Here is a 19,192-nt window from a genome sequence, read left to right on the forward strand (position 1 = left end):
TATATTCAGCTACGATTAATTTTGTCCCCAAAAAAGGTGATTCCACCCCCTTGTTCGTCTGGAGCCAGGGCTGAGTATAACAGGGAGTCTCTAAGAATCCACCTCCTTCGCTCACACACATCGTTCAACCAGACAGCTATTTGTAAGCCATAGGGGGGGCCCAGAAATAGTTTGGAAACCACTGGGGGGGCCCAGGAGAAAAAGTTCGGGAACGACGGACTTAAGCAATAAATGAGCTGAAAGCAGGTTGGGTTAAAACCAAAATAAATTTAAAAAAAAAAGACATTTGAGTCACATGCCCAAGAAAAGAAAGGAGAGTGCAGCAGTTCCTCCTTGTGTTTCTCACCTTATCCCAGTAGCATTTCAGATCTTGTATTTTAACCATGCAGTCCCTCCGGTCTGTCAAAGGCATTCCCAGATGCTGAGGTGCAACTTCATTTAGCAGAAGAAATTTCTTAAGGAAAAAGATAAATTGCAGTTTTTCAATTAAATCTGCAGCGATGCAACAGATAAAATGCACATTTGAACCTAGTTTGTGTGAGATCTCGTGGAAATTGCTGCTAGCATTTTTCAGTCTCTTTTATTCAAGACATTTTGCTTGACATTGTAAAAAGAGAAAAATCAAGTTTCTGTGAGGAGCGATCACTTTTTGCCCTTACCTGTATCCTCTGGATGCTGATGAGAGACTCCGAGACATTTTCTATGGCGAAGGGGAAAAAGAGCGTGATGGTAAGTCTGACTGCCCCATAGAGGGAAACAGCCATGAACAGTTTGCTGGCCGACAGCCTGTTTCCTGTGAGCACATAAATGCAGACGGTGATAAAGATGATGATCTTGCTTGCCACAAAAAAGGACGCCATGTTCAGGCCACGAAGGTAAGAGCTTTGCATGATCTTGGAGATTTCCATTCTGTAACAAATGAAAGATAATGGTATGACATACTGCTTTGAAAAAAATAATAACAGATCTCACTAAAGGGCATGATGAAATGTGACGCTGCTCTGCTGCAAACTAGAAACTCGCATCATAAGAAATAATGAAGAAAAGTGAGTGAAAAACAAACTCTACTGCACCGTCTGACTTCATCCACGAGTGCGCCAAAAGGCTTCTCCCACCCATACATCTTTATAACTCTGATCCCAGAAATAACTTCGTTCATTGTGCGGATTCGCTCGTCCTTTAGAGCTGCTGTTTCAGCCCTGAAAAGAAGGACACAAATTGCAGAAATGGAAGGAGTGCAACACAAGGCAAGGTCTTTTATAGACCTAGCAAACCAAGGTGCAACTGATCCAAAATAAACCTCAGCCTGGAGAACAAACGTCCAAACAGGGTTTGTATCGGCATCAGAATGAAGAGGATCACCATTCCAGCAAGACAAGATGGTCCGATAACATTCAGCAACAGTAAAATCACGGACACTGCTTGAAGAGGACCGAGCCATAAGAAGTGCAAGTATAAGGTAACCTGAAGAGAGATGGAAAGGAGGCTGATATACTACATAAACAACGTTTTTTCTAATGTATACATGCGTACTTTGTAGTACATAGAAACATTTCTGAAGAATGTTTTTAAGAGCGGTTACATCCATCAGCTCTAAGTGTACAGAAGAAAAAGCCCAAGTTTTCAAAGAAAAGAACAATATATCCACTGTAAAACATGGAGGGTGTTTGGTTTCCTTTCGCAGCAGCCTTATTGCATCTGGTGCTGTGAATCATCAATCTTTGCAGCAATCAATGAAGTCAAGAGTCGACCAAGTCACCCTTCGGAGAAAAATGCTGCCTAGTGTCAGACAGCTCAACTTCAGTTGCAGACCTTGGGTCTTTCAACAGGATAATGACCCAAAATATGCAACTGAGTGCACAGCAGAAATTACAGAGAAATAAACATTAGATTGTTTGTGAATGGCCCTCCACGAACACAGACCTTAATCTTACTGATAATCTTTGGACAGATGTACAAACTGCAGTGACGTGAACTTGAGACAGCTCTAGCAGTTTGTCCTGAAAGAAGGGGATGAACTACTGGTTGGCATATGCAAATACCTCATTATTAAATACAGAGCATGTTGGTTGTGGAAGCTACCTATATATATATATATGGAAGCCATTTTCAATACACAAAATATTTAACTTTTATCTTTAATTTAGTCAGTTTCAAGTTAGTTCAAAGAAAAATTATCTTTTTTTTTTTTGAGAACGTGGCAACAAATGTATGTGCATCTGTATATAGAACAATTTTTCTAAATGTCTTATGATTTTTAAAGAAATCAAATTAAAATATATAATCTTGTGATTTAATCCAACTATATTTAGGGATAGAATGTCAAGTTACCTCATCAAATTTGTTGACATCGTTGGATAAGAGGTTCACAATCTGTCCTGTGGTTGTTTCAGCCATTGCTGAGCTGCTGAGACAAAGAGCCTTTGCAGAGCAAAGGTGTCAAATCAAGTCTACAGAATAAACTCAGCACAGAAGGAAACATTTCTCCTGCGGAGCAACACGACGACTGACCTTCCGATAGATCATGTGGCACATGGCCACACGTATCTTCATGCCAGCCCGCTGGACTTGGTAGAAGTACAAATGATGAAGCAGAGCTAGGCCTATGGTGGCCAATGAAATGCCTGCAGCACAGCTGTAAGCTTCAGAGACCGAAGCTGGCTCAGCAGTGTCATAGCTCTCAAAGAACTCGATTAGCTTCCCAAGTAGCACTGGCTGAATGACTTTGATAAATTCCTAATAGACAAAACAATAGTAAAACAAAAGAAATGCCTATTTAAACAATGTGTCTTGAAAATGTATCTGTTCCTTGAACTTGTTGCACATTTTCAGCACAAATATACTTTTAAATGATTTTATGTTGTAGATCAACACAAAGTAGTCCATAACTGTAAAGTGGAAGACAAATGAATCAAAATATAATACCCATGGTGAAACATGGTGATGGCAGCTGCCTATTAGCATAAGCTAAAGTTAATGTTAGCCATGCTGAGGGGGTGGTTTCCTTCAGAAAACTAGAAAACTGGAAAGCTGGTTGGAGGTGATGAGAATTTGGATGGAACCATTGGGCTCTTTGCACGTACGGCGCTGACGTCACATCCACGTGAGAGAAATGCGGCTTTCTGGTTTCTGCTTTGAGTTACCATGACAACTACAAAAGACAAAGTCGTATTTCAAATGGAAATAAAGCACTGTTGTCTTCCAAACATAATGGGATTTTAAGTTTTCATGGATTTCCAAGCGATCCTGAATTAAGAAGACGGTGGCTTGTAAATATTCGCCGCTACCAGTTAAAGCTAACGCCGCACAGCAAAGTTTGCAGCCTTCACTGCACTCCGGATCAGCTTCTTCAGCCTAAAACTACCGGAGGGAGACGGATGGTAAATAAAGAAGCCATCCCTGTATTATTTCCATAAAATCACTTCTATATTTCGTCCGAAAGAACGAGTATATGGGAACAAGTACAGTCACAGAACGCACTGCTGTAAACACCATCTCTTCACAAGAAGCATGCAAAAGCAATAAAACGAAATAACACAGAGACCTTAAAGAACATGGTAGCACAACAACTTTGAACCTGAACAGCCAGCTGAACTCGAACTCTGACACCAGAGCTGCCCTACTGTTAGGCTGTGGGGCTTGTTGAACTTCCTCATGCCTCAGAAGCAAAAAGACCGAACCGTAACCTCCCTCTGTTTGACACTAACGACAATAAACACACAATATACTTGAAAATAAGTACAAAATAAGGTAAAAACATTGTCCGTTAGAATAGATTAAAATGTTTAGCTACTCAAAGAGTACATTTTTACAAGAAAAATATCCGAGAATATTGCCTACTAGCATTAGCTAAAGTTAATGTTAGCCACAAAGTTTAAAGAAAGTAAAACTCACCTCAGTATCCGTGAATGTTTAACGAGGTGTAAATCTTAAAGCCTTTCTCCAGCTTACTTGTTGTTGATGATGTACTTCGGATCGATGTACATCATCATTACCTTGTGGATGGAGTATCTTTACCTTGGCCAAGCCTTGCAAGCACCTAGTGTAAAATACCATTCTCAATAGACCGGAAACGACCGAGCCGCTTTTCCCCGAACACGGAAGCTGACGTGCAAAGAACCCTATGGCGATGGTAAAGTAAAAACTTTGATAAGGGCGAAGTTCACCTTCCACCAAGGCAATTACTCTAAACATGCAGTCAGAACTACAATAAAGTGGTTTAGATCAAAGATATATAATGTGGAAGTATTCAGGGCATATGAGGTCTTTCTACCTCTATAAAGATGTACATCCCAATTAATGAGTATGGTTTCCAGTAACAGTGGATGAGAGCTCTGGCAAGTCTGGGTGGCCGCAGATCTTTTATGGCCTGCTCAACTTCTTGATTCCAAAACCTTAAAAAAGAAAAACAAAGATCTATCTAAGATCTCTTGCCATCAATAGCAACATGACCTTATGTGCCTAATTAATGTATTTAACAAGAATCATCTAATCTGTCTCTGACTAAAAAGTCTTATACTTGGCTGCCTATAATTACCTTTTTAAGTACTGAGTTCGGTCTATGAAAAACAGCAAAGTAAAACTTAAATTGAATTGGAGTTGAATTTATTTATATGATTCGACTGAACTGAATATATAGTGGTGAATATAAACTTGATGTATTTGTTTTGTCATGTGCCTCAGCACTGAATGAGTAAACTGAATTAAGGTTGAAAGGGACAGTGTTATGATAAACATTGACGTACCCATGACTTCACAGAAAGAAGCAACAATGGGATTTTGTTTGAGAACATACCACCTTCACATTTTTCATATTTTACCACATTACAACAACAAAGTTCAAGGTACTTTGTTCTAAATGTATGTAAATCCTGTATTTAGTTCAAGCCACAGTCCCTTCAGCTCTGGCAAACTTCCTTGTTTCTGCTGAAGAAATGCATCATATTTTTTTCTCTGCCATTTTAGCTGTGGTGAGTTCAGGGTGGTTTTAAATTAACATTTTGGCAAGAAGTTAATTTTGGTCCTTAAAGCCCAGAGAGTTTGCTGTGTAAACCACATGGTTTGTGACAAACTGATTTAAATTTGAATATTCCTTTTAGGTATGGTAAAGCTTGATATGTTGTTTTTCCAACCTTACCCTACTTTAAACTTCTCCACAACCTTCTCCCTGACCTGGTGTGTCGCTCAGTCTTCATGATGTTTATTGCTCATTGATGTTCACTAACAAATCTCTGACACTTTCACAGAACAACTCGATTTATAAAGATGTTGCTGTTTAGAAGTTAGTTGGATTCTGAAAATCTTTGGTGGGAGTTCATTTTAAGTGTGCCAAGGGGATGGACTGAAATGTCTATACTGGTAAAAAAAAATACATAAATAAATAAAATAAAATAACTAAAAATGTTCAAATTCCAATACAATCCACTGAGATTTGTAGTTGTGATACCACAGAATGCACCAAGTTTCAAGCATCCTATTTCAGTTTTGTTCCAATGCCAAAAATCTGATTAACGCAACCTCTAAATTCAAACATATCGTTGGCTAACACAGGAGTTATTATGATAGCAGTAGGAAAGAAGCTTTCCTTCATGTACGAGTTTGAAAAGTACAATCTAAATATAGGTGGGCTCTTCTCCAAGCACAATGTTCCCTCTGAGGCCACACTTCCTCACAGAAAGCAGCCTCTGCCGTATGTGGAAGAGGTGCAGGCTTAAGATGTCAGGCAGTTGGAGGAGAAATTGGTCTCTGTTTTGCTATGACACTTGAGCTTTCGCAATGGAAAATAAAGTTCATTTAACCTGAGAACATACCCTATTCTATTAACAGCTAACAGTAAAATTTGAACTCAAGCTCCTATACTGTCCTAAAACCTAATGTTGCATTGGTTTCCAGAGGGCCTCAGGGATCTAAATCTGAGTTAAATTTTGTGTGGGTCAGTCAACTAGAGCACAGGCACAGAGAGGATATTATAGAAACAGAGAACAGTGGAGGATTTCTACACTTGAGAAAGTCTTGAAAAAGTCTGATAAAGAGAAGGCAAATAAAGATAGGAATGTCCTAAATGTTTGTCAGCACAGGGACTGCAGTGGTTATAAAATGTTTGAATCTCTCTTTTGTCTTCCCATAGCACATCAGACTGATTTTGAATAATTTCTTAAAATTCACCTTTTGTGTTGACTTTTGACTAAAGATGATATTCTGACTTCATTTTATTTATTTATTTTAGTTTTGATTGCATGGCCAGTTATATGTGTGCTTAAAGTATTTGTCATTTTACTATTTTATGTTTTGTATCTATGTAATTGGTCCTGTGTGGCAAAGTAAAGTGCTAGATGTGGATTGGATATGTCTCTGTTCTTAATTTTGATTTTTTTTTTTTTTTTCAGCATCAAAATAGCAAATAAAATGCCTTGTCTGCCTGCCGTATATTGGAGGGTTCCACGAAGAACAGGGTAATAACACTATGATGGTGAATAATAATGGTGGATCTGCCCAAGCAGAGTTTGTGTCTAAAAAAAAACACACAAAATTTCTTTAAAATTCAAATTACTATAGAATCCTAATTCAACTCAATCTAAAACTGCTCAAAACATAATTTAAATAAATTACTTTTTATATACATTTTACCTTTAGAGATGTCTTTAATATATTGCATTGACTCTTTTAGTTCAATAACCTTAAAAGATTATCGACCACCAAATCTGTATGTGACTACAGATACTTTTACACTAACTTAACAAAAATAAGTGAGTGTGTTACCGCTGTAGTTCCTCTCCAAGTCGCTGGGATGCGTCCTCTGGGAGAACTCTGTACATGTCATCCTCTTCCAGTCTCCTCTTGTACCCAACTCTGAATAAGGGGTTCAGCCAGCTAAGAATACAATATATGACCGCATGTTAATTATTTTTACAACAATAAGTAAAAGAAACTAACAACCAGACAAAAAAAAAAAGTTCCTCAAACATAGACAAGGTTAAATTTGGTTATGCTAAAGAGTTAGTATAACCAAACAGACATAAACAAAATGTCTTTTTTTTGTTCACTACACAAACAGACATTTCGTCTCGCTGTCAGACAGACAGCGAGACGATGAGGGGGAGAGGTGGGAAAAAGAGGAAGGGAGAAACACAGACAAAAATGAAGATTTACATGTGCTATGATTATGCCCCTAGGAGCCCGGGGGAAGCCCAGATAATCATGTAAAAGCCTTGAAAGCTTCTGAGTGGCTAATTCATACCACTCAAGTTAAATAAAAACGCATATGTGGATGTACTTTAAAGCAGTCACTGAAATAGTCTTAATCATCCTAATGTGGCATTGAAAAATCTAAAGAAATCAGAAAACATGTCAGGAATAAAATCATAGGCCTCCACTTGGATACAATCGGACCATAATGATCGGCATTACATTTACAGAAAACAAGGCAAAAACTTGCAAGCCTGAGAACATTTTCCCAGCTGTGAGGTACGGCGGTGGCAGTATTATGTGTGTTAGAGTGTTGTGCTGTAGGAGCAACTGCTGTACTTCACAAAATAGATGGCATCATGAGGAAGGAACATAGTGTGAAAATATTAAAGCATCGCCTGCCAGGATGTTACAACCTGAGCACCAATGGATCTTTAAAATGGACAGTGATTTTAGGCACACTACCAAATTAGTTGTAAAGTGGTTCAAGTCCTCTCTATCCTGGAGAAAGTTTCTTAGCAGAGATACAAGGATATGTGTGAGAAACACAGCAGTTTTGTCAAAGGGAATAGGCCAAAATTCCTAAACAGAAAAAGTTTAGTCTGTGTTGATGTCAGTCAGTGAGAAACATTGTGCATTTTTATACTGTGCATGTAAATATCATCGGTATGGAAAACTCATTTAAAGAAGACACTATTTGAAAATGCTTTTTTTTTCTTTTTTTTATTATTTCATGCTTGAAGACAATTGGCAATCCCAATATTTCAACAGTAACAGCTAGTGTTGTACAAAAATGTTAAAGCAGATAATGTAATGCAATTTGGGATTATTGTTATTGCAAATGGAAATATAACAATCCTTAATAAAAGAACATCTATACATAAAGCAATGTTAACACAAATAAAACTAGGCCAATAAAAGGGCTTATGTTGACTTTGTACATAAATCCTTTCTCAAGCTTGTTTTTTCTTCTAGAATTAAAGTGGAGTACTGTTTTAATGCTAAAAAGCAGAACTTTCTGCCTAATATGATGCTCTGCAGCTACCTGTTATCACATCCAGGAAAGGGTCTCTTCACTGTCCACTGCCTATGCACTCTGCAAAGCCCTCTGTTCAGCTCAGGTCACGCCACACTGTCAGTGGGAAAGGGCAGTTTTTCTTACCAGAAGAAAATCTTGGAGAGAAGATTAGCTGTGGCTGACGGATTATCCTCCTTCTCCTTATTCAGAGGTTCCATTGCCCCAACAGTGAAAGCAAACCCAGCAGGCTGCTTCTGCAGGCTATGTCCCAGAGAGATATAGAGGTGAAAACACAGCGAGAGCACCTGTTATGAACTCTTCTGTGTGTCAGATTCGGCCCTTGTGACATTCAGGGTAGGATTACTGCAGGAGATTGGCAGCCGGTGTCCCGGTGTTCTAACTATCTGTGCAACCAGTTCATTTAACCCCCCTACCTTGTGATAATGCGCATGCGCACATCGATGCTACGTCACATAGCACCGAGAGATAGACATAGCTATCTATTCGGATAGATAGCTATGTCTATCTCGGTGAATAGGAAAATCAGTAGGAAAATCTGACGAGAAGCAGCTTTGCGCATGCGTGATCCGCTTCGGCTCACTCGACTCCGAAGCGGATCTTCAGATTTTTGTTCCTTAATTTATTATCCAACAGACAAATGTTGCAAAATCAATGAGAGCCCATGGTCTGAAATGACTATATTCAACAGCTCTTCTTCTTCTTCTGGGTCAGTGTAAAGTGAAATGTGCATTTTGAGTTTTAAAATACTATACGAGTTTGTTATTTGGCTTTTGATGGTTACATTTACAGATTTACCTGCGTAAATTTGATGGAACGGTTTAGAATATCTTGAATGTAGTCATGACTAGTCAAAGTTACATTTTTAGATATCTGAATTAAGAATTGCGTGGAAGCCCCCTTGTGCTGTCCAAACAGTTGCCTGTTTGGTCAGAATTTTATGTTTCCTGCACAAAATTGTCAGTAAAAGCCACAATGTAGAAAGAGCTCGGAAATGTTGGAAATGCGGAGAATGCAAAACTTCAAAAACTATAAGACTGCTTCTGAAATCTGCAAAGAAAAACAACCTCACCTCAAAACATAAAGGAAAGTGACACGATGTCCTGTTGGCTGTTTGTTAAAAGCCATGTAAAACACAGCGTTCATGTGGAACAAGGTGCTATGATCAAATAAAACCAACATTGAAAAATTTGACCGACATGTAAAATGTTATATGCGCAACACTGCTGCACATGAATCTGAACCATCCTTCCCCTGGTGAAACATCGTGGTGGCGTTACATCTCCTTCCAGTCTAACTGATCTATTTTGCAAAGAATGTGCCAAATTTTCTGGACCAGAATGTAGGTGTTCAGTTTAGACTTATGGAAAAATAAACTGACCTCTGGCTGTGCATCTTATGTAATGATAGAGGAGCCTAATGCACTGAAACTTTGAAACTCTGCAAGTGGGTACAGATAATTTGGTGGGATGTTGACTGGTGAGCTTTCAAATTAAAACAGAAGCGTTTTTAAAAAATTATGAGCCATTTGGATCCACATTTTCTACTTCAGATCCTATTCTTCAAGGTAACATGAACAATGACATACATGTTCATAAAACAGCTGGTAATCATTACTCTCACAGTTGCTAAATACTGTGTGCTAAAATAGATGAACCAGTAACTGGACTTTGTCACCTGTTTGTCTCCTATTTTGTTTAGGATTAATGATTACTTCTTTATTATTTTTATGTTAATATGATACTTGGCATAATGAGAACACACAAATGAAGGATTCTCTCTTTTTCCCTTCGAAAATGTAATGCCTAACTGCCTAACTAATTTTTGCAGCATGCTCATCCTTCCTTTACTCGTTCACTTTGAGACACGCGTGTCCGTCCCTCACAAGGTGAGCGATCAAGATGTCCTGTCTGTTAATCATCTTTGTGAAACACATGTCCACAGTGTAATTCTACCTGCCTGAGGTCTTTTTTATTTCTCCTTATATCTTGATATTGACAAAGACAGCACACATTATTAAAGCTATCAAATGACAGGCTGGCAGATTCTGGCTTTCCTCAGTGGCCTAGCCGGGCTCTGCGCCACCATCGCCGCCACGGTGTCCAATGAGTGGAGGGCCACGAGCCGAGCATCCTCGGTCATTACAGCCACATGGGTGCTCCAGGGTCTGTGGTACAACTGTGCTGGGAATGCCATTGGAGCGCTACACTGCAGACCTCATCTTACCATCTTCAACCTTGAAGGTAAGAGATCACTGTATTCTGATTTCAGACTTCCAAAAAGTTAACTTTTTTTTTTTTTTAATTTAAGACAGCAAATAATAAAGTGATTATGTTTTTCCAGATGAAAGTTTGTGTTTTAAATGTGGTAAATGTGTAAAAAAAAAAAAAAAAATGGAGATGTTAAACCATGAATGTTTTTAGAGTCGTGGTGGAAAGTAAGTAATAGCTTGGTTAATGATACAACAGTAAAAAAATGAAGTTGAACAAATTATGATACTGCCTTAATTTTGAAACAGTTTAGTTTTACAAAAATTTACATTGGGATTAAAATGTACATAAAATACAGTGGAAGGAAGTACATCAGTGTAAATTACCAGTATTATTACTTAGACATCAGTGCAACGTAAGCAAACGCATGAAAAGACGCTCCGAACTTACTGGATGTAAGGAGCACACAATTGATGCTCAAAATATTTGTTACGTTAATCCAACACTATGTTTCATAAAGAAAATCACAAAATGCATTTAGCCACACTTATTTCACAATACATATTAAATTTGTCCTTACAGTAACAATAATTTTCCTTTGCTGTTTGTCACATAAAAACCTCAAACTTTAATGGGTTTTTTTTTTGTTTGTTTTTTTTTGGACATACCAAAAACTGACAAGGGAAATTAATTATGTTCTACATTTTTCTTTTTACAAATAGAAATCTGACAAGTGTGATGTATGGATTCAGAACTTTTTACTGTTATCAACCAGAAAGAAACCCTGCAGTTTTGGTCTAATCTTCTCCTACATGTTCCTTTGTCCCCTACTTTGTTTGAGGAAAAATTCAAATGGGACCTCCCCCCACAGCATCGTGCTGCCTCTACCACCTCTCAACACTCTGATGTCTCCACAGAAAGCAGCTGTATTGATACTGAAATTAAAGTGAGAAAGTGAGATTCCTGACTTGAATTTTTTCCTGGCTTGTATTCTTTTTTTTTTTTTTCCACTTCACCATTGCTTAGTGTTAAATTATATCAAAATACACTGAAGTTTACAGTCGTGACGTGACATAATTTGAAAAGGTTCGTCTTCGGAAGGCACTGTGATTCGCTTAGTTTTCTCCGATAAGTTTCTTCTTTTCCCTAATTATTTTGTTGACTACAATAACGCAGGCTTAACAGGACAATCAAATTAAATTTGAGAGGCAGAAAGTCTTCAATATCTTTTCTATTATCTCGAATCAACTTATCAGTTTCTAAAAGCAGTCCATTTTGAGGAGTTCTGATCCGTTTTGCTTTGAATGATCATAAGATCCCTGCTCAATAGTTCTAGGATAATGAAATTATGTGAAACTTCTGCAAGTACCAGATTTATCTCCCCTATGGAAAGCTTAACATATCAGACCGATGCTAAATTTATGTTTGTTCACTTGTGATTATCAACAAATTGACAACAAATTACTAATCTAAATCTAACATGATAAAAACTGGAGCTCCCACATAAGCTAAATCACTTCTGGCATGTTACAAGATCACTTTCTTTTAATGAGCAAAATCTCTGAATACTCATGCCTATATAAAGAAAAATATAAATCGGGCCCCTTTAAAATAAATAAATAGTACAACTTTAATACCTGTAAAATATTTTACTTTAAAAGTAACTAATTTTGCAGCATGCCCTGAGAAAGCTGAATCAACTGCAGTGCAATAGACGATTCAGTACTTGGAGCATTCAGCCACAAGATGGAGCTCTGATTCACATCAATAAAGCAGGATAAATCTTTAGTTTGGCAGTAAACATCTTCTGTTCTTTTATGTTTGGAACATTGCTGGTAATCTCAACATCTCCTTTCTTTGAACTGAGAGTATAATTCACCCTTTTGAGATTAAAGTGAGATAATGTTAATAATTCAACTAAAACTTGCTATTTCAGGACTAAGAGGAAGCTGAAACATTTCAGTTGAGCATTAATCTCAACCTTCTACAAGGTGAGAGAGAGTGAAGGATATGTTCTCTCAAGGAAAAATAGAAGATGACGGAATGTTGACAAAGCTCAATATAGAGCAAGGAGAGGTTTTCTCCTTGTGCTTCTACATTAAAACTTTTCCATAAACACCCCGAACACGTTCTGGACGTGTGCCAAGCTTGAATATCTAACTTCTTTAGTAACGACTTCACTAACCATCTACGTTCTGTGATTTCAGTCCCTACCAGTGCAGCTCTGAGTCACAGTGACTTTGTGAAAGGGCTGACCATTGGCCACCTGTTGATGTTTAGGGCCAAACTCCTCCCTTCGGAATATAACTGTCCACAACACATTAACTATCAATTGTTCACTATCCATTCAACAAACTCAAGCAGAGCAAAGATACCTTTTCCCAAAAAGTTTTTCTCAGCCATTAATTAATTTCCGCCCGTGCCACCTGAATTATCGTTCCGGCCGGCGTGAAGGAGTCGTCCTTGCAGCATGAGCGGCATGTATCAGGAGATCATGGCTTTTGTCTTAACTACATCGGGCTGGATACTGGAGTCTTCCACCGTGTCGATGGACTTCTGGAAGGTCTCCTCAAACGATGGATCTGTCATTACCACATCTACTTTTTGGGCCAATCTGTGGAAGCACTGTGTGACCGATTCGACGGGGATCTCCAACTGCAGAGACTTTCCGTCAATGTTGGCTCTGGATGGTCAGCTCCATTTTTAAAATGATCCGTTATTCATTGCAGTGGCTGCTTTACCTCATTCTTATTTGTTTTACTTGATTTATACAAAGCTGAAATGTGTGTTTAACTTTCTTCTTCCCGTAGCGTTTTAAAAAAAACATTTTAAACACCAGCTTGTTTCCTCCTTCAGTTTTGTTAGAAAATTCAAGTTCAAGTTTATAGACAAAAAGATGTCGTGATGCCCAAGGCAAGTTTCCAATGAAACACTCATTTACACCCAAATATGTTAATGTTTAGCCTTTCTTCTTGGAACTTGAAAACCATAAAGAAGATTTACAAGGCGCCTCAGGCAGTGTTGGCCATGGATGACTACTTTTAGGGGTTGACTTTAGAGGTAATCTTTGCCTCAGAAGCTGATTGGAGTGACAAATGTCATACCAACAAAGTTACCAAAAATTGCCTGGCAGCAGTAATGGTCAATTGCTCTTCATGCTTTCTGTGTAAAGAGTTCAGAAGGTCAGTAGCTTATTAACCTTGCTGTGTTTTAAGCTGAGATTGAAAACCGCCAAATGAAGACAAAAGACTCTTTGGATTCCAGACAGGTTTGGTTTGCTTCTGTTTCACAGGTTACATCCAGGCTTGCAGGGGACTGATGATTGCAGCCATCTGCTTGGGTTTGTTCGGTTCCGTGTTTGCTCTTGTAGGAATGAAATGCACCAAAATTGGAGGAAGCGACAAGAACAAAGCCAGGATCGCTTGCTTTGCTGGTGTAGACTTTATTCTCTGTGGTAAGTGCACATGATCTGTCTGAGCGGCAAAGATTTTCTCAAAACCATTTAATTGCTTGTTTCTTCTTCTTCTTTTTCTTCTTCTTCTTCTTCTTCTTCTTCTTAGGCATCTGCTCACTTTCTGCCTGTTCTCTCTATGCACACCGGATAACAACTGAGTTTTTTGACCCGATGTTTATGTCTCAGAAGTAAGTTTTATACTGAAGGTCTCTTTTGTGTTTTTCAACTGAGACGCTTGTGGGACATAGCCTAAAAGTATTTTTGTGTTGTCTCCAGGTATGAGCTGGGAGCTGCTCTCTTCATCGGCTGGGCCGGTGGTATCCTCTGCATTCTGGGGGGCAGTGTCTTCTGCTTCTCAGTTGCAGATTCTTTTTCAAGAAGGTTAGTATCAGCAACGTGTTTGCATTATGCATTAGATTTTTTTTTTAAAGCAACCTCTATGTAATTCATGTTTGTGAGCCCTAAAGGAGTTTGACTTGTAAAGATGAAGCTGTGCTGTTTCTCCTTTGCAGCCACAGTCAGGCAAACTATATCTACAGAGGCGCTGCCTCACATTCACACATCACCGCCTACACAAGAGGGCAGACAAAGCCTGTAAAGGAAGGGCATGCTGCAGACAACAGCAGCTCCTCCAGGGTGCAGCACTTTGATAAAAATGCATATGTGTAAGGGAGGTGAATCCAAATCTTTTAAACCTAAAGTCGTTGGTGGACTTTTAGGAGTTTTACCTTCAGCATATGAGATGTGACAACAGCAGCAGTGGGGCTCAGTCTAATAGCAGCTGAGGTCACGAAATAGATTTGTGTTTCACCTGTATTTCAGTTTAAAATTTTTGATTTTTTTTTTTTGTCTTCAAGGCAAAGTACTTTAAAGGTTTTCTGACATAGTTTACTCAATGTTTTCGTTCTGAATATAAAAACATGAAAAGTGTGGACCAGGAATGAGCTTGTTTGATCAAATATGGTCATAATTCTCTGTGTATTTCTATGAAACTTTTGAATGTATGTTACTTTTATTTGCATTTTGGTTTAGTTGCTTGTACCTGTAACTGTATCAAAGCCATACTGACAAATTTAGAAATTGTAACATTTGATACATTTGAACATTTGTCATTGTGTATTTTTAGTTGTGTTTATATCAAAACAGATAAAATAAATATTGAGATCTGATTTTGTTCTAGTAGTTTTTCCTAAAGACATTTCAACCCCTCTTCATTGATTTTTCACAATCTCTGCAAATAGAAACATTAATATTACAGTCATTAAATCTTGGACTTGTGTGACGGAGCAGCTGTCAGCACTGGTGCCTTGAAGGAAAAAAGGTCAAGGGTTCAAATCCTGCGTCATGGGCTTATGCCTTTTTATTGATGTTTGACTTGTTTGTAAAAGTCATTAATATGTACCACAACATGCATTAGTGCAGGAAGTGGTGCACTGCTGGGATTGCAATGTTCATGTTTGTGCTGGCAGAATATAGCAACACAAATTAGCAGAAATTAATTTTAAAAAGCTGAAACTAAATCAATTTTTGTTCAAAAGTATTTTGGCCTGCAATAGCACAGCAGCACAACGACAGGAAGTTGGAAAAATTAAAAAATTAAACTCCTGTGACCAACTACTTCAAAAGCAAGAGGAATGTTTATACCTTAATAGATTTTTTTCTAAGTCGGAACCAATAGGCATAAAATTCAGGATCTGCAACCTAATGTCAACAACAGTTGTTTAGATAAAAGTTTCTAAGATGGATATATCTATGAAAAGTCTCTTTAATACTGAGATAGATGTAGTGAAATGTCTCTCTGTATGCACAGCATCAAAGGCTCCTCCCTCGACTAGAGTGGCTTGAGCTGATGTGAAACAATCAAAACTAAAGACGGGCTGCAGAAGGTTTACTATAAACATCTTGCACAATGTCATACAGCCCTCACCCACAAAAATAACACAAACACAGTGTCATCATCTCCATCCTCTGCTATGACATATGGGACCTTTCCGACTCAAATGTAGACGTGTGAGCTCCGATCGTTTTATTTTTTTTTTACCTCCATGCTGCATTGGCAGATTTCGTCAATCCAGCAATGAAGAAGCGTTTGATACAAATATTTGGCTTCTTGATCACTTCTTTGGGATGGCTGTTCATTTTGTGCACCATGGCAATGGACTACTGGAGAATCAGCCAGATCGGAGGACAAGGCGGTTCCTTCATAATCAAGGTGGCCTGGTACTGGTCCAACCTGTGGAAGGACTGTTACACCGACTCCACTGCCGTCACCAACTGTAGAGACTATGGGGTCCTCTGGAGTGTCTTGTGTAAGTTGTCTTCCTTTAAAAAATCAAGTTTATTAATTGTAAAATTCACTGTGTTTTAACGATAAATGTTGAGACACCCTCAAAGTGATATGAAGAGTCAGAATGTTTTCAAAAACATACTGAATTTATTTAATGATTCATCAGCTAATAATTTAGGGCAGTCTAATCGGTTAGGTGTGCTATATACGCCATTTAATAAAAATTGGCTTCGGCAAACAGTGGATTTAGTGTCTCAGCCCAAAAGGCAGACCTTCTGTCTACTTTATTGAATTTTTAGACATATCTGAATGAGCTTTGGGGCATTAACTCTTCAAAAATTCAATGGAGAGTTATCATGTGTGGAGGATGATTGTTTCATATTCTAAAGATATGCTTAACATAAGTTCTTCACCACTAAATGCAATTCCAAATTCCAATTGTACTGTTGTACATCCTCTAACTAAGGTAAGGTAAGGTAATTTTATTTATAAAGCACATTTTCAGCAACAAGGCAATTCAAAGTGCTTTACGTGAATTAAAAGGAAATACAAACAAAATAACAAACCAAAGGAAAGAAAAAGAAGAAAAAGAGCAAAAGAAGAAAAATAATCTAATGTTGATCTAAAGTATGTTTGTAACTAGGTGCTCCTGTTCAGGGCTGCTAAGTATCCTTTGGTCTAATTCCATTTCTGGGTTGGGAGAACAGGAGTCTAAAAAGTAGTCTAACAATGTTGATCCACAAGTGTCCTCTGGGCTTCTGGTCTCTGCATCTAAATAGTGACTAACTAACTCAAGGCAAACCAACAATCATGTTTCTAGGGTTCTAAGCGGAGGAAACCAGAGTAAACAGGAGTCAAACATGCAAACTGCGTGCAGACAGACGCCAAGCCAGGACCTAATAAACCCAGAACCTTCTCGCAGCAAGAAAAGACAAAAGTACAACCAATAACATTTTTTTCATATTTTTTGTTGCTGACAGATTACGTCCAGGCAGTTCGGGGGTTGCTAATGTGCGGCTTGACGATTGGATTCTTTGCAGTCGTGTGTTGCTTTGTTGGGATGGAGTGCACTTACATCGGTGGAGCGGAACCAACCAAAGACAAGCTAGTCTTTTCTGGAGCCGTTTTTCATTTTGTTGGTGGTGAGTACAAGAGTTCAGGTGTGTTTTTCACAAAAAAAAAAAAAAGAAATGGAAGAAATGTTTTGCCTTTAATTATTTCTTGGTTTCGTCGAAACCTTTCCACACAGGTGTGTCAAATCTTGTTGCCTACTGCTTATACATCAACAGAGTTGCCAGATCAGCTTTTGCTACCAATTTACCAGCAGGAGAATTACGGTATAGCTTTTTTTTTTGTCGCTACAGGAAAATACTAATCAAAACAGTTTTTCATTATTAAAATGTGAATTTTCTTGTTTTGTTTTCTGTTTTTATTTTAGGTATGATTTAGGACCACCCATTTTTCTGGGTTTGGTGGGATGTTTTTTAATATTTTTTGGGGCTGTTCTGTATGCTGTGACGGTCATCAAAGTAATCTACCCTAATAGGTATGTCAACCACTCATCTCTTCTTTCGTATGTAATAAGTTGACCATTAACTTTATGTTTTGCTTTTTTAGAACAGTGATAGAGGTATATGGCAGACCAACATACATGCCCCCATCCTACAGAGGAAGAAGTTTGTACACAGGATACTACGAACCCTCCCGATTCTATGGGTCTTACGCCTCAGGACGATCAAGCACCAAGATCTCAAGGCTGTCTCAAGCTACACCAAAACTGTCAGAAAGAGATGCATTTGTGTAGTACCGCAGCTCTTTCAAGACTTGCAAAGTTCTGCAGCAGGGTTGGAAGAAAGTGTATAATGTCTGACTAAACTGAATGCAATGATTTTGTATCATTTTCTATCATTACTATGTTTTTCGTCACTGCTTTTTATCAATTAGCCAAAAGGCAAAGTCTGAGTTTTTGGATTTCACCATTTTTAAACAATTCATATGACACCAAGTAAGGATTGTTGTGAAATTGATGTGAAAATGTTCAAATATCTTTCAACTTGTAAGTCTGAGGTTGTGGCTTTTTAATTGGAGAAATGAGGTGTGCTCACTCTAGTCTCTCCCTCAAGCAGAGGTTCAAGTGTCTCTGTGTTTTGCTCATGAAATGCTGATAGGTTAGAGAGGACGATTCATGGACAGATTGGGTCCTATTCTGCAGCAAAGTGGGTAATTTCCCAAGCTATCAGGGTGGAGTCAAAAAGTAAAACTTTCTGTTTTTACCCAATTTCTGATCTTCAACTTTGACCGTGAATTGGGAGAGATAAGTGTGTGGATGGGAAAACTTCAAACTCCTGAGGAATTTGAAGAAACTTATCCATGGGCTCAGGGACACTTCTGAGAAACCATGAACAAAGCACAGTATGCAACAGTCGCTAAAATAACAGTACCTAATTTATGCAAATACACACAAAACTAAAATAAACAGGACACAAATCCCCTAGAGGGGTCTTCAGGTTTGTTTAAAAACAAGAAACTAATGCAAAAGATGTGAATCAGTGCAAAAAGGAGAAGTGTAAGTATAGAACTAAACAATTAACATGTTACTTTTTTTCATCACAGTAAACTTTTTTTTGAATAAAAAAGAAATCAAATCAGATATTGACCAAAAAAATGTGTTGACCATTTTTGAAAACAAACAAAAAAGAAGAAGAAAAAGCACTTCCAGTGTTAAAAATCTGAAACCCATCTATAAACAAAAAAGGAAGGCATTTTGCTCTTTCTTGTCAGTTTTGAGACAAACAAGTAAGCATTAAGAATATTTTGTGCCCTTTTTATTTGAGTATCTTTTCAATTATGACATTTTCATATAAAGGTTGGACAGCTTTTCTGGATAGAAATCAATTGTCCTTTGCATGATAAGCATCAATAATTTGTTATTAGCTCATGTTCTGTGTTTGCCAAGTTGTGCTGTTTTTGATTGTGTTTACTCTTAACATTGTGATTTAAAGCAGCCATTATGAGTATCA

General features: G+C 38.0%; 3 protein-coding genes across 10 annotated transcripts in view; 2 read left to right on the plus strand and 1 right to left on the minus strand.

The window, feature by feature from the left end:
- The window catches only part of LOC103134254 (multidrug resistance-associated protein 4), a 50,590-nt gene extending 41,959 nt beyond the window's left edge, over positions 1-8,631 (minus strand). For 2 of the 7 annotated variants that reach the window (XM_016668613.1, XM_016668610.1), the window contains exons 1-9: positions 8,348-8,630; positions 6,760-6,870; positions 4,274-4,394; positions 2,512-2,736; positions 2,332-2,421; positions 1,301-1,464; positions 1,074-1,199; positions 660-909; positions 347-454 (exon numbers count right to left, since the gene is read on the minus strand). In XM_016668613.1, the coding sequence (XP_016524099.1) occupies positions 347-454; positions 660-909; positions 1,074-1,199; positions 1,301-1,464; positions 2,332-2,421; positions 2,512-2,736; positions 4,274-4,394; positions 6,760-6,870; positions 8,348-8,421 (1,269 nt within the window). In that variant the 5' untranslated portion in view covers positions 8,422-8,630. Of the gene's footprint in view, positions 1-346; positions 455-659; positions 910-1,073; positions 1,200-1,300; positions 1,465-2,331; positions 2,422-2,511; positions 2,737-4,273; positions 4,395-6,759; positions 6,871-8,347 lie in introns of those variants that run through there. The other 5 variants (XM_007546416.2, XM_016668611.1, XM_016668612.1 and 2 more) reach the window with 5 other exon arrangements.
- Positions 8,632-9,997: 1,366 nt separating this feature from the next.
- On the plus strand, positions 9,998-15,054 carry LOC103134256 (claudin-10-like). 2 transcript variants are annotated; one of them, XM_016668728.1, is made up of 5 exons: positions 9,998-10,464; positions 13,724-13,885; positions 13,992-14,073; positions 14,162-14,266; positions 14,398-15,054. In XM_016668728.1, the coding sequence occupies exons 1-5, from the start codon at positions 10,251-10,253 to the stop codon at positions 14,552-14,554; spliced, it is 720 nt and encodes a 239-aa protein (XP_016524214.1). In that variant the 5' UTR covers positions 9,998-10,250; the 3' UTR covers positions 14,555-15,054. The 2 variants fall into 2 exon arrangements, with proteins under 2 accessions (XP_016524214.1, XP_007546479.1); XM_007546417.2 differs by lacking the exon at positions 9,998-10,464 and adding an exon at positions 12,786-13,121.
- Positions 15,055-15,828: 774 nt separating this feature from the next.
- On the plus strand, positions 15,829-18,837 carry LOC103134257 (claudin-10-like). The gene is made up of 5 exons (XM_007546422.2): positions 15,829-16,194; positions 17,153-17,314; positions 17,422-17,509; positions 17,611-17,718; positions 17,790-18,837. Exons 1-5 carry the CDS (start codon positions 15,963-15,965, stop codon positions 17,974-17,976), a joined length of 777 nt encoding a protein of 258 aa, XP_007546484.1. The 5' UTR covers positions 15,829-15,962; the 3' UTR covers positions 17,977-18,837.
- Positions 18,838-19,192: the final 355 nt, after the last annotated feature.

This window comes from Poecilia formosa, unplaced genomic scaffold, assembly GCF_000485575.1.
Source record: "Poecilia formosa unplaced genomic scaffold, Poecilia_formosa-5.1.2 Scaffold16, whole genome shotgun sequence".
NCBI classification, from domain to species: Eukaryota; Metazoa; Chordata; class Actinopteri; order Cyprinodontiformes; family Poeciliidae; genus Poecilia; species Poecilia formosa.

Coding starts and splice junctions, on each gene's coding strand:
- LOC103134256 (XM_007546417.2), top strand. CDS start 12,902: ATGAGCGGCATGTATCAGGAGATCATGGCTTTTGTCTTAACTACATCG. Junction 14,074..14,161: donor CCGATGTTTATGTCTCAGAA/GTAAGTTTTATA, acceptor TGTTGTCTCCAG/GTATGAGCTGGGAGCTGCTC. Junction 14,267..14,397: donor GCAGATTCTTTTTCAAGAAG/GTTAGTATCAGC, acceptor TCTCCTTTGCAG/CCACAGTCAGGCAAACTATA.
- LOC103134257 (XM_007546422.2), top strand. CDS start 15,963: ATGAAGAAGCGTTTGATACAAATATTTGGCTTCTTGATCACTTCTTTG. Junction 16,195..17,152: donor GGTCCTCTGGAGTGTCTTGT/GTAAGTTGTCTT, acceptor TGTTGCTGACAG/ATTACGTCCAGGCAGTTCGG. Junction 17,719..17,789: donor AAAGTAATCTACCCTAATAG/GTATGTCAACCA, acceptor TTGCTTTTTTAG/AACAGTGATAGAGGTATATG.